The sequence below is a fragment of the Sinohyriopsis cumingii genome, chromosome 11 (genome assembly GCF_028554795.1).
Source record: "Sinohyriopsis cumingii isolate HCF-2022 chromosome 11, ASM2855479v2, whole genome shotgun sequence".
Classification (NCBI taxonomy): Eukaryota; Metazoa; Mollusca; class Bivalvia; order Unionida; family Unionidae; genus Sinohyriopsis; species Sinohyriopsis cumingii.
The window spans coordinates 97719946-97735335 of NC_142971.1; the positions used below are offsets into that span (position 1 = coordinate 97719946).

General features: G+C 35.4%; 1 protein-coding gene across 9 annotated transcripts in view; it reads left to right on the forward strand.

Annotated features, from left to right (window-relative positions):
• LOC149789081 (uncharacterized) overlaps positions 1–15390 on the forward strand; it is a 209356-nt gene that overhangs the window by 153506 nt on the left and 40460 nt on the right. For 7 of the 9 annotated variants that reach the window (XR_016424299.1, XR_016424303.1, XR_016424304.1 and 4 more), the window contains 5 exons: positions 287–412; positions 7233–7295; positions 8616–8678; positions 11207–11269; positions 13029–13091. Coding sequence is in view for 1 of the 9 variants with exons in the window: in XM_089975266.1 (XP_089831392.1) it covers positions 287–412; positions 7233–7295; positions 8616–8678; positions 11207–11269; positions 13029–13091 (378 nt within the window). In the remaining 8 variants the exon portion in view is untranslated. The remainder of the gene's footprint in view (positions 1–286; positions 413–7232; positions 7296–8615; positions 8679–11206; positions 11270–13028; positions 13092–15390) is intronic. The other 2 variants (XR_016424301.1, XR_016424306.1) reach the window with 1 other exon arrangement.

Below are 15390 nucleotides of genomic sequence, written 5' to 3' on the forward strand. Positions count from 1 at the left end.
AGATGCTAGCAGAAAGCTTGACTTTACATGTTTGACATGTTGCCACTTAATTAAATACTCAAATGAATCTCCAGTTACATGTACCTAGCAAATAATTTCTATGTAATATTGGTCTTCCCTTGTCATCATGTGACAGATTGAAGTCTTTTGACATGTCTTCATGTTGAGAACTTATTTACAACTCTTCTGGCAGATTTTGTTACAGTAAAGAATTTTTCTACATGCTTCATCTTAAGAGTAAAAAATCCTTGAACTTTTCCCCTTATGATGATTCTTGTTTTTCCAGAAGAGTTAGATGAGTCTAGGGACCACGTCAGAACAGTGGAGGAGGAGAAAGTGTTGCTGAAAAACCAACTGACAGACATCCAGTCTGAGGCCAAGGACAAGTCAGCCATGGTTATAGATCTACAGGGTCAGTTTAAATATGAGCAAAACTAAGGAGAGACATACTTAAAAGTTGTCGTTGGGCAAAGTCCTTTGTTTGTTCCGCTGCCCATTGTTGCAGAAATGCTGCATCTAATGTCTGAAAATTATTTTTTAAAATCATTTATACATAACCAGTCACTGTTGTGTAGCTTCTCTATCTGATATGGAAGTCCATCTTCAATAATAGATGTACCATCCTCACATTCAAGGATTGTTCTACAATACATAGATCATAGACCTAGATTGAATCCAAGTCATAGGCCCATTTGCAATAAAGCTGTCATTCAGTTCTGTATGACATGTCGAGTCTAGATGGAAAATGTATCACTCAGGGGAAAACAATATATCCAAGTAATAATTGTTACTGTTCAGGACATTATCACACTATTCTGCTTATTTTGCATCGCCCTCAGTCCATTAGCTTTCAAACAAGTTCTTTTGATAGCTTCATGTTGATTTTCAGTCCTTGTTTTAACATAAGGCAAGGCAGCTTTTTCTCTACAGTAGGTTTGAGTAATTCTTTGTACAGACCGGTCATCTAAGTCACATTCTAATTATGGTCTTTTTCCTGTGTTTACTTTCTGTGTATTGGTATATAGTTTCAGCCTCATACATTTTTTCCCGTATTTACTTTCATTGCGTTGGTACATGGTTCCAACCTCATACATATTTTCATGTGTTTACTTTCTGTGTATTGGTATGTAGTTTCAGCCTCATACATTTTTTCCCGTATTTACTTTCATTGCATTGGTACATAGTTTCAGCCTCATACAAATTTTCATATGTTTACTTTCTGTGCATTGGTACATAGTTTCAACTTTGTACATTTTTTCCCTGTATTTACTTTCATTGCATCGGTACATGGATCCAACCTCATACATATTTTCATGTGTTTACTTTCTGTGCATTGGTACATAGTTTCAACTTCGTATATTTTTTTTCCCATATTTACTTTCATTGCATTGGTACATGGTTCCAACCTCATACATATTTTCATGTGTTTACTTTCTGTTCATTGGTACATAGTTTCAACCTCATACATTTTTTCATGTGTTTACTTTCTGTGCATTGGTACATAGTTTCAACTTCGTACATTTTTTCCCTGTATTTACTTTTATTGCATCGGTACATGGTTCCAACTTCATACATATTTTCATGTGTTTACTTTCTGTGCATTGGTACATAGTTTCAACTTCTTACATTTTTTCCCTGTATTTACTTTTATTGCATTGGTACATGGTTCCAACCTCATACATTTTTTCATGTGTTTACTTTCTGTGCATTGGTACATAGTTTCAACTTCGTATATTTTTTTTCCCATATTTACTTTCATTGCATCGGTACATGGTTCCAACCTCATACATATTTTCATGTGTTTACTTTCTGTTCATTGGTACATAGTTTCAACCTCATACATTTTTTCATGTGTTTACTTTCTGTGCATTGGTACATAGTTTCAACTTCGTACATTTTTTCCCTGTATTTACTTTTATTGCATCGGTACATGGTTCCAACTTCATACATATTTTCATGTGTTTACTTTCTGTGCATTGGTACATAGTTTCAACTTCGTACATTTTTTCCCTGTATTTACTTTTATTGCATTGGTACATGGTTCCAACCTCATACCTCATACATATTTTCATGTGTTTACTTTCTGTGCATTGGTACATAGTTTCAACTTCGTACCTTTTTTTCCCGTATTTACTTTCATTGCATCGGTACATGGTTCCAACCTCATACATATTTTTATGTGTTTACTTTCTGTGCATTGGTACATAGTTTCAACCTCGTACATTTTTTCCTGTATTTACTTTCTGTGCATTGGTATGTAGTTTCAACCTCATACATTTTTTCATGTGTTTACTTTCTGTGCATTGGTACATAGTTTCAACCTCGTACATTTTTTCCCATATTTACTTTCTGTGCATTGGTACATGGTTCCAACCTCATACATTTTTTCATGTGTTTACTTTCTGTGCATTGGTATGTAGTTTCAGCTTATACATTTTTTCATGTGTTTACTTTCTGTTCATTGGTATGTAGTTTCAGCCTATAAATTTTTTCATGTGTTTACTTTCTGTGCATTGGTATGTAGTTTCAACCTCATACATTTTTTCCCGTCTTTACTTTCATTGCATTGGTACATGGTTCCAACCTAATACATTTTTCATGTGTTTACTTTCTGTGCATTGGTATGTAGTTTCAACCTCATACATTTTTTTCTGTTTAGTCAATTCTTCAGATTGTTATTCTTGAGAAGACATTATTTCAATGTCCCATTTGCTTTGTAGAGATTGCATGCTTCTATTAATAGTTATATAAATACTCACTTTTTAGATGATATTTCATGCCAGGTTATTCCTCTAAAATTAAAAGACAACAAAAACAAACAAATATTCAAGGTATTCCTTTGGTTGGTAAGTAGAAAAGATAACAGTGGAGTAAGCGCAACCTTGTTGTTACTCATCATCATTTTTCCAGAGAAATTATTCTTTAAAAACAATGTCAGTCTGTTTGGAAGTGTGAAAGCCCAGTGTTATACACACCCAACTTGTTGGTCATACGTGAAATGTATGTTGTCCTCAGAATTCATAGGATGTCAGATAGGGAAGGGGCTGATATCTTGTCCTCAGAATTCATGGGATGTCAAATAGGGATGGGGCTGATATCTTGTTGTCCTCAGAATTCATGGGATGTCAGATAGGGAAAGGGCTGATATCTTGTTTTCCTCAGAATTCATAGGATGTCAGATAGGGAAAGAGCTGGTATCTTGTTTTCCTCAGAATTCGTAGATGTCAGATAGGGAAGGGGCTGATATCTTGTTGTCCTCAGAATTCATAGGATGTCAAATAGGGATGGGGCTGATATCTTGTTGTCCTCAGAATTCATGGGATGTCAGATAGGGAAAGGGCTGATATCTTGTTTTCCTCAGAATTCATAGGATGTCAGATAGGGAAAGGGCTGGTATCTTGTTTTCCTCAGAATTCGTAGGATGTCAGATAGGGAAGGGGCTGATATCTTGTTGTCCTCAGAATTCATAGGATGTCAAATAGGGATGGGGCATATATCTTGTTGTCCTCAGAATTCATGGGATATCAGATAGGGAAAGGGCTGATATCTTGTTTTCCTCAGAATTCATAGGATGTCAGATAGGGAAAGGGCTGATATCTTGTTTTCCTCAGAATTCATAGGATGTCAGATAGGGAAGGGGCTGATATCTTGTTGTCTTCAGAATTCATGGGATGTCAAATAGGGATGGGGCTGATATCTTGTTGTCCTCAGAATTCATGTGATGTCAGATAGGGAAAGGGCTGATATCTTGTTTTCCTCAGAATTCATAGGATGTCAGATAGGGAAAGGGCTGATCTCTTGTTTTCCTCAGAATTCATAGGATGTCAGATAGGGAAGGGGCTGATATCTTGTTGTCTTCAGAATTCATGGGATGTCAAATAGGGATGGGGCTGATATCTTGTTGTCCTCAGAATTCATGCGATGTCCAATAGGGATGGGGCTGATAACTTGTTGTCCTAAGAATTCATGGGATGTCAGATAGGGAAAGGGCTTATGTCTTGTCCTAAGAATTCATGGGATGTCAGATAGGGAAAGGGCTGATGTCTTGTTGTCCTCAGAATTCATAGGATGTCACATTGGGAAAGGGCTGATATCTTGTTGTCATCAGAATTCATAGGATGTCAGATAGGGAAGGGGCTGATATCTCGTTGTCCTCAGAATTCATGGGATGTCAGATAGAGAAGGGGCTGATATCTCGTTGTCCTCAGAATGTATAGGATGTCAGATAGGGAATGGGCTGACATCTTGTTGTCCTCAGAATTCATAGGATGTCAGATAGGGAAGAGGCTGATATCTTGTCCTCAGAATTCATAGGATGTCAGATAGGGAAGGGGCTGATATCTTGTTGTTCTCAGAATTCATAGAATGTCAGATAGGGAAGGGGCTGATATCTTGTTTTCCTCAGAATTCATAGGATGTCAGATAGGGATGGGGCTGATATCTTTAGATACTAAATATTTGATTACTGGTATGGAGTGCACCTCTACCTGCCAATTATGGGTGAGGAGCAGCACCTTCCTAGAAAGAGAGAGAGTGAGGTTGGTGTACCTGCCCTTGCCCCCCAAAGGGAGGAGCAGCACCTTCACAAGCATAAGCAAGTACTCCTTCTTTGATGGGTAGAACAATCAATGCCCCATCATGGAGAGTGATTACACACACACACACATAAACACACATACTGGGTAGGGCCAGCATCCTCTTTGGTAGTGGGGAATTTTTGTAATCCTGATAAAGACATGCAGTGTTCTAAATCACTTAGATCTTGGGCGGAGTCTTTTCCCAGATCAGTTGCCATTTAGTTTAGAGTCACTGGGCATTGGGCACCAAGCACTGGTCACTAGGTACTGACCACAGTGCATGAGGTACCAGGCACTACTCATTGGTTGTAGGTATTTGATCACCAGGTTCAAGACCTTGGTTACCACACACCATTTTGCAAACACAGGTCTCCAGTCAATAAAGGCAGATTCATGGTATGGCACCAGGCAATACATCTATATACACCCATCCTTTACATTGCTGATTAATCTAGCCACATCAAGAGAGTCAGCATTTATGAATCTACTGGGAATGGCATTCAGATCAGAATCCTCATCCCTGTAGGGTGTTGATTTTTGCTTTTCAAGGAAGTGATTCTCATCATAACCTTATGGCAACATGGATGGACAGTTCATGGCTTCCTAGAAGTGCTAGGTTTGCAAGATGTGCCTCTCAGCTGCCTCCTTATACAGAACTGACATGGAAGGAAAGGGTCCGTCGTCTGTCTTCCCTGAAAGACCTAGAAAGGAAGAGAAGCACTCTTGTCTTCTAGGCAAGGTGATTATGATGGACAGTCCTGTCACTCGCCATGAGGAATTGTAGGAAGTTTATGCCCCTGGTCATCCGCTCTTTGTGAAGATTCTGGTGAATCTATCTTCTCACAAGTTCAGGAGTAGGATGATGTCTCTTACTTTTTGGCCAAGCCTTTTGAGTTCACAGAAGATCAAGAGGACCCCCAACCCCTGTAAGGTCCTCCACCTCTTCTTCCCAAGTGGTAGGAAGAAAGAGGTCTGGTCGTCTGATAAGACAAGAAAAAGTCCACCACCTCATTTCCCCAAATTATGCTTTAAATCATTAGGTTCAGTATTGGTACTACCAGTACCTTTGATACTTTCATCTCCTATAGAGATTCCCAGTCTCAGTTGTATCTGCACTAGGGATGATAAAGATGGACTGTTTTGCCAAGTTAGGGTGCTTAGGTTATATTTGGCATCTTTAGAAGGGAGAAGGAAAGATGGAAACATCATTTCCTTGTGTTAAAGGGCTCTGTGGAAATTTCAACATCCGCCATTAGTCAATAGAATACACTTGCTGTCAAGTCAGCTCAATTACAGAAAGGGATTCTCTCATTCATGAGAATCAAAGTCCATGAAATTAGGGCTATTGCTGCCTCTTGCACAGGTTTCAATCACTCATCATTGGAGGATACTATGAATTTTAGTGATTACGTACAACCATCTCCTTTTATCTTCATTCTTTAATGCAAAAACATGAGTATAGTTTTTCCAGTATACAATAGTTGCAGCACAGATGGTGACCGTGACCACTGTTGTCTTAAAGCGGTGAATTTGTTCTACTGTAAGATGAATAATTTAATTTTTTACTTCAGTAGAGGCCATCAGCCTTCTTCCTTATTAAACAGGTAATAATGTATAACTGATATTAAAATGTTGTGGGTGATTAATATTAATTATGTAATACTGTCATTATTATCAGATACTCAGCTCCCACCCCTGCTTTGATGTTCTTCAGTAGTTACGGTCCTAGAAAAGAATTAAGAGCAATATTGGTCATAAGCCTATGATGTGACGTCTAACTGTGTCTGTGATATACATATTTTAGAACTTTTCTAGAATGAGAGAATGGTATATCAGACATGGAGATGGGATATATGTTCAAGGTTAATACACACCCAGAACCATAAATGCATGTGATAGGCTTTCCATAGGTTTACCTGATTATTTTAGTATATAAAATCCCCCTTCACACACATGCCTGACATTTGTGAAAGTTCATCTTTAGGTCCACCTGATTTCTCTAGTATTGAAAATCTCCCCGTCCCCCCCCCCCCACACACACACATCTGTGAAAGTCCATCCCTAGGTCCACCTGATTCCTGTAGTATTGAAAAGCCACCTGCCCTCCCACCAAACACATAGAAGTCTGTGGAAGTCCGTCCATAGGTTTGTCTGATTCCTCTAGTGCTGAATAGTCCATCCAGAACCAAACAAGTCTGGAAGTCCATCTATAGCTCCAACTGATTCCTTTAATAGTTAGTTAGCCATCCAGAACCACACAAGTACATGTAAGTCCATCACGTGGTCAGAGGTATCATGGAATCCATAATAATGCTGAGCGCCAAGTGAGGCAGCTGTTTGTACCATTTTTAAAAGTCTTCGGTATGACATGGCCGGGGTTCGAACCCACAACCTTCCACATCTGAGGCAGATGCTCTAACCACTTGGCCATCGGAACAATCATGAAAGAAGGAATGTATTTCTGATTTATGGTGAAAGATTCATAATGACACTCTGCCTTGAGAATTTTACAATGTATCAGAATTTAATAACGGATCCTGTACATCCAACTCTTTTTGATAGAAAAGAAATATAAGAGGATCTAAAACTTAACAAGAACATTGTAGAATCTTATCATATGGATCAGAGATGTATGTGAACTTGTTTTCTTGACAGACCAACTTAAGAAAGCAGAGATAACCACAAGGGAAGTAAAAGAGCAAATCTTAGATCTCAGGGGTAAGTTAGATATTGATGATTTACATATGTATAGTTCTAACGTTATTATTACCTAAATTTCGTAGTTACATCCAATTTTCTTCATCTTTTGGAGTTGTTGTTGAATTTTGTTATCAGTATCCACAATACATTCAGTAATGTGTTTTCTAACAAAGTATAAATCCATGTTTTAACATACTAGGTACCATATATACTCACGTATAAACCCATTCACGTATAAGACGAACCCCAAACTGAACAGGTATAAACACTACAAAAGTGCATGACCCACATATAAGCCGACCCACAACTCCGAAACATTTTGAGATGCACGAGGTAAGTTCTAAGTGCATTTATTTAGGCAAACTTATTTTAACAAAAACTACATGTATACTTATGTCGAGGTTGGCATGCTTGATTATTTAAAAGAAATGGTATAAACTTGTTTCAAAAGTAATTTATTTAATTTTCTGTTTTCTTATTGTTTCTGCCTAATTTAGATTTGTGTATAATTTGATCAAATGATAACAAGAGTTTAGCAATCACGAGTTGCTGTAACATACCTCTCCCTTTTGACTCGGTTGTTTGTTTAGGGAGCGCCCACCAGATAATATGTACTTATGAGAGAGAGTGATGTATGTAAGGTGAAGTAGTTCGCATTTAAAACATGCACAGTGGAGAGAATGTTGGCATACCTCTATGCTACATTAATGTAATGTGGATGATATTTCCTTTGGATATTGTACTTTTGGAAATTTTACATGATTTAAGCACACTGCTAACTAAAATGACTGCTCCCTTGTGTTAAAAAATCAGCCTGAATTAGTCTAAAGTACATTATACATAGCAGCTATTAAAATAGGGAAAATGAATTTTGCCAGACTAGACAATACCACCTTCTGAAAGTGCAATGAATGAATTACCAAATATATAAAATGTATTCTTGACTATATATCTAATTACCAACATGAAACTTCACTTGTATATAAACAAGACAGTGGGTAGTTTTAAATTTCAGCCCATTTTTAATTAATTAACATAATCATTTATAACAGTTGATACTTATTGAAAGCATGTAAAAAATATATATTGCAAAGTAGACATTAGGTGTTATGAAAGCTTGCTTTATATTTGGATTTCTTAAGTAGTTTAAATTGTAATGATTGTATCTTTAGTAATAAAGACATGTATAGCAATGCAATTTTTCTTTGCTCATGTTAATGTTGATGTCCATGAGTTTGCTTAGTGTATAATAGTGACCTAATATTTATATGAACCAAACTAAAAAAAAATCCATATTCACCTCTCTCACCATTGCATGTTTTTGCTCTTGACTAACAGACCGGCTTTTGGAGGAACAGGATCATGTCAAAGCCACACAGGAAGATGTGGCCAAACTGCAGAGTGAGTTATCTCCCCTTACATAAAAAAATTAACAACACTAAGAAAATCATGTTATCTTTATGCTTGTGCATCAACAAAGCTTTCTGTTTGTGGCAGGTTTAGTTTGCTGAGAGATTCAGTTTAGTTCTTACATGCTTTTTTAGCATATATTAAGCATTACCAGCTATTTCTTGATGCATACCTGTTCCAGAGTGTAACTTGATAATCACAAATAAAGATTTTTAAGTTTTTCTTTCGGTCCAGTACTTTTTTATTTTATTTTATTTAATTTAACAAATTGTACTAGAGTAATGTTTTGAAACCATAACAATATAAATTTTAGCACTTAGTATGTCTTTTTTTCTCTCAGTGGGCTTGAAAAGGAATCCATATTGTTTTGACAATGTAACTTCATGATGTTAAGGTTCCATTGAACAAACTGTAATGTAAACTGGTTACATAAATAGAGCCATTTGCAGTTTCTCATTAAAACTTATTTCATGGCTTGAAAGATGGTTTGTTATTTAATGCTGAAAATGTAAGTTTAGTATTTATGATGCAGCTTGTATTATTGCTTGTATATCTATAATAAACTTTGTTACGGCTGGGGATGGATTGCTTGTTTATCTTTAATAAACTTTGTTATGGCTGGGGATGGATAAGATATTGGAGTTGTGACCTATTTTTCTACTTGATTTTTTTAATCAAATTTGCACAGACAAATGATATATATGTGCTAAAATTTATATTGTTAAGGTTTCAAAACTACTCTAGTACTATATATATATATATATATATATATATATATATATACACACACACACACACATATATACATTATGTATATTACCAAAATTATATTTCATTATTATAATATAGTCTTACTAAAAGTATGTTAAGGAATAACAGGAAGCTCCTAACACCTTTTGGGGTGTCTTGGACATGTAATGTCCTGATAACAGGACCTGACAGATCCCCTCACATTCTTGAACAAATACTCCTGAAGATGTCTACTCAGTCCAACACTATGTCTACTTAGTCCAACACTATGCATCAGGTCTGGATGCATGTTGATCTCAATCACCTGTCTCACAGTCTTCATAATTATTGATTGGGATCTTGTCCTATCTGAGACTTTCTTCACAAATACTAAACCCGATACATCAGCAACAACTCAGTAAAACTAGTGTCCTCTGTAGACACACACACACACACATGCACAGAGTACATGACTATATACTAATGTCACTTTTCATATATACTTAGTTTCTTCATCAGAAAAATAAAACCAAAGAACTTATAAAACTTTTGCATGAAATCACAGTGAAATTAATGTAAATCTTTTTTTCTATCCAGTAACATTTACAGTTTTTATTCAGAGGTCATGAAATATTTTGTCCCACATTACAAAGTTACTTCAGTTTACTCCAGTAAATTATCTTTTGAAATTAGGTCTTTTTGTTTGTAAAACTCTAATTTTTAAGACTGAATGGACTTCTACAAACTTTCATTGCATATAAAGCTTGATTTTTAAATTGAAGTTAAACAATAAACATGTTAACTTTATCTGTTTTTTTTTTAACATTTACAATATTTCAAAACATAAAATTTAGTTAAGGAACAAAGGAATTGGAATAAAACTACAAATATGATTTGAACTGAATTCGCTGAGATGGTCATTTAAAATGACTTGTAATGTGCCTACCATTTTACCAGTTGTTCCACCAAACATAGTGTTAAGAGTAATCTGTTTTGTCTTACATAACTCTTCTACTCACTTTACTCTATTGTTTTCCAAAATTCATAGAAAGTAAAAGTTATAATAAATGTGTGAAATAATTAATAGATTTAATATTTTTTCACTTTTCGAAGGAAATAAATTGTATAGGACATTTCTCTCAAAATATTATATATTCACATATTTCCTAAAGTTTAGATTCATTCGTCAATTAGCAAAGAATAAATCAGTTAAAATAAATACAAAATTTTATTATTACATTTCTTTATTTTATCTTTGTTATGAAATATTTGTTTGTTATTAGGGATTAACTTACCTTAAATGCATTGTTATCTCCAGAATCCATGAAAATCTTGCCAAGAGTTTCTTGTGAATCCAGTATTATTCAAGCATGAAAATGGCAAATAATTTCATATGTGTGACAAAAAATAATTTTGATGTCCAAATTTGAGGTGGGATTTTCCAGTGATTCTCACTGTCATAGAGCCAGTTTATGTATCAATGGTATCATTAATAATAATAATATATATATCTCCACCAATACTCGTGCATGATTTTAGTTCCTGCCTGGAATGAATTATAACTTGCTAGCCTGGTTGATTATATTTAATATTGTTTAGTAAGTTAATCAGAACTCACTTGAATGACAGCAAGTTCAAGAACCTGCGTATCACATTATTATTAGAGTAAAAACATTTGACTTTCCTAGTTAGTTTGCCGTTTGATATTACATTTAGTATAAACTTCACATTTTATGATATGGCCTTGTGATGGTGAGAAATGTTATGTGATAATTATTTGTGTTTTTCAGATGAATTAGAAGAAGAAAAGAGTAAACATAGAAGTACTCTAGAAGCTTTAGAAGCGGCTAATAGTAAGTACATGTTGTGTCATCACCTTATAGCAATTAAATATATATTCATTTTGACTTATCTCGATTGCCATTTGTCCAAACTTTCAAGTCCAGTAGACAATATCTCAGTTATTTCCCATGGATAGTACCCACTAAGCCTTTTCATGAGTAGTGAAAAGCATTCATCATAGCATCTGTTGCATTACTGTAGGGTAAATTCCATTTTGCTATTAATTCTCTTAAATATAAGCTTTAATCGGGAGGTTATTTTCAATGGATGTTGAAAATTTGTTCTTATTTCCACTGCAAATAATTGCTATCTCATAATTTTGATCAGAGTAGAAGGAATTTTGTTATTTAATGCTTACTTTTCTACAATATTATGGGTCACACTGAAAACTCGTGCAAAAGAAGAGGACTTGCAGATATTCTACCAATCTTCTATTGGGAAGATTTGTTAAAAATGTCTTAAAAACAGAACTCAGGATAAAAAAAATGTCTTCTTAAAGACAGAGCTCAGGATATAAAAATGTCTTCTTAAAGACAGAGCTCAGGATATAAAAATGTCTTCTTAAAGACAGAGCTCAGGATATAAAAATGTCTTCATAAAGACAGAGCTCCAGATATAAAAATGTCTTCTTAAAGACAGATCAGGATATTTAAAAAAATAGGATTGCCATGCTGTGTCCAGACTCAGAAGGTGAACAGACAACTGAATTGGGGTATTATTTCTCAGTTATTTGCTAAATTGTTTCGATAGCCTAATCTGGTCTCAGGTATTTACAGGTGTACCTATCTGATTTCATTATTCTGGTCTGGCCTAATACTTGTACAGATGCTGCCACCTGACTTCATTATCCCCACTTTAAAATGTATTGAGTAAACAAATATTCATTTCATGTTAGTCTCGTTTTCTTCATGCAGTCTTTGATCAGTAACAGAATGTATGTGTACTTAATTGGCCACTAAACTCATTTATTACTATATTATTGCTTTTGGGTTCCATAGAAAATAAACAATGTTTTATTTCCAGTGTAAACACTAGACTCTGGTCTTACTGACAGTACAGTTACTACTGATTTGTCATCTTGAATAGAAGTCCTTGTCTAATGCAGGTTTCACATCTGTTACTGTACCTAACAAGCATCAGATAGCTGGACACTCTCTACCAGTGAGCTAGTAGGCCATGTAAATTATGCGTTAATGCATTTATATAAATGTATGTAAGTTTATTTTATATGGAAGAATGGGGGAAATCAAAAATTACAAGCATGCAAAATAACCCATGATATACTTGTTACTTTATTGGCAGTCCTCGAGTTCAGTTTCTTAGGTGATGGATGGTTTTGTTTTGGGTTTTGTTTGTGGGGTTGTATTGGCAAACCAAGTCAGTACCCTAGATATGTTGATGGAATAGCTTAAGGGCATACTGATAAGAAGGAAAGAAAAAGAAGATATTTTGACTGCCTATATTAAATTTCTGATGCCAGTCTTTATCTGTGATCATTTAGTATAGAAGTTCTCGCACTCCAATGGTATAGGCCTTAAACTTCTCTGATTAGATTTGAATGAATTCCGTCAAGGTTTTAACTTAAACAAGTTTCATCCTTATTGCATTTTTGATCATGTTTTCAATGCTTTTTGGTTCTATGATTGTATTTGTTCTGAGCCAAAGATGCATGCAAAAGTTAAATGACTTTATGACGAAAATTTCAGGCAATTAATTAAATGGTCCAAAGTAATTTGTATTGTGATTTTAAACTTTCCTTGTGTTCTTTAGGTGAACTTGAGGAAACAAGAAGTAAACACAAGATAACTCTGGAAGATCTGCAAGATACTAAGAGTAAGGATATAATAATTATCTTTGTCACATGACTACTTTGTTAGGTTAATATGCCTGTATCATAATAGTATATGCCTACCATTTATATGTTTATCCATCCATATATCAGTTTGGCACAAATGGTCAGAATTTTCCACACGTATTCATTTTGGGATCAAACAGTCCAAAAGACAAGGACTGAAAGTAGGGACAATTATTTTCACAAAATCATTTAAGTTCTGTACTTCATGACTTGACTAAACTTTGTTAATGATTTACATTTGAGACAAGGAAGACAACTAACAACGTTTGGGGTTAAAGGCCTAGGTCAGAAACATGCTAAGAACAAAGACAGTTGAAAGAAAATAACTGTAAATGAATCTTGACCAAACTTTGTTGATAGACTACATCTGAGACAGCTACCTATCAATTTTTTTGTTCAGTAGGTCAAAGGTCATAGTCTCCATGGGTGAAAGAAGAAAAGTGGTTTACACAAAATAACTTGAATTAAAATCATGCATTATGGTTTGGGAAAATGCAAATCTTCCGACGAATGCTGTGACACTTCCAAGACAAGCACATACATTCCTTAATTTTCAAAATGCCCACAGATGCGATTGATTAGTGAAATGTCATTTTTATGCCATAATGCCCACAGGTGTGATTGAACCACTCTGGTGGCCTAGTTGTTAGACCATCCACCTCGGATGCAGGAAGTCGTAGGTTCGATCCCAAACCGAGTCATACCAAAGACTTACAAAATGGTACTAACAGCTACCTCGCTTGGCACTCAGCATTAAGAGGTTAGTGTTAGGACTGACAAAAATGATACTAACAGCTGCCTCGCTTGGCGTTCAGCATTAAGAGGTTAGTGTTAGGACTGGTCGGCCTGGTGTCAGGATAATGTGATTGGGTTGGACATCATGCTACATGTCTGCAGCATGATGCCCCAGTGCTAGACATCACTATAAACTGACACACTGCAGACATCATAGTGATATGACTGAAAAATTGATTAGTGAAATATAATTTCTGTGTCATAATGCCCATAGATTTAATTGACCAGTGAAATAGCTTTTTTGTCAAAATGCCTACAGATGCGATCTACCGGTGCAATAGCTTTTATATCAAAATGCCCACAGATGTAATTGACCAGTGAAATAGCTTTGATGTCATAATGCCCACAGATGTGATCGACTAGTGCAATAGCTTTTATGTCAAAATGCCCACAGATGTGATTGACCAGTCAAATAGCTTTTGTCAAAATGTCCACAGATGTGATTGACCAGCGAGATAGCTTTTATATCATAATGCCTCCGATGTGATTGACCAATAAAATGGGTTTTTTTTGTCAAAATGCCTACATGTGATCGACCAGTGAAATAGCTTTTTTTGTCAAAATGCCCACAGATGTGATTGAGCATTGAAATAGCTTTTATGTCAAAATGCCCACAGATGTGGTCTACAGGTGTGATCGATCAGTGAAATAACGTTCAATCATTTAAAATTCATAAAGCATTGGCTAGGGAACAGAAGTTTGTGATGGTGGCATAGCACACTAGTTAAACAAGTACTTTTTGTACCTTGGTATCTGACCAATATGAGAGTTTTACATGAAAGAAGTACAGTACCACTATTGACCACATGATATATATTTATTACACTCTTTACTGTACATATGTAACATATAATAACAAGTCAGGACATTACAGAGCTATCATGACATCAGGTAAGGCAATGGCAAAATGACGGATGTATTTCAGAGTCATTTCACTAAACAGCAGTTTCTTCAGATAAATTTTTTAAAAAATTCTAATGTGACAAGTAGAATATTTTGTTTGTATCCATTCCAGATGAAATTTAACTCTTATAATGTCCATCTTTCACTAGTCAAGGTTGACACAAGATGGAAATTCATTTCATCTTTTTCCTTTTGGAATTAACACTTGTGTAAGATCTACCCAATCTTAATACATTAGAACCACTCCAGCCAACCTTTGCTTAAAATTATGTACATTACACCTTTTGGCTTGTTTTAGGAATCAAAGTGCTGAAAACTGTTTTCTTGCTGAGATGGACATCAAATGAGAGTGCTCTATACTTGAATGGAGTGATTAGTGCTAAATCTTGGCAGTCATCAATTACTACTTCACTCATGCCTGGACAGCATGTTGTCACAGGAGGCCTGGCAGATGCCTTCAGTTTTGTGCCTTTTCACCATATGACCAGTCCTTAGTAGTTTTCTCATGACAGCAAAGTATACTCCATCAATTTTCTTACTGATTTCCAATTAGATCAAATTGAGAAACATCACAGAATA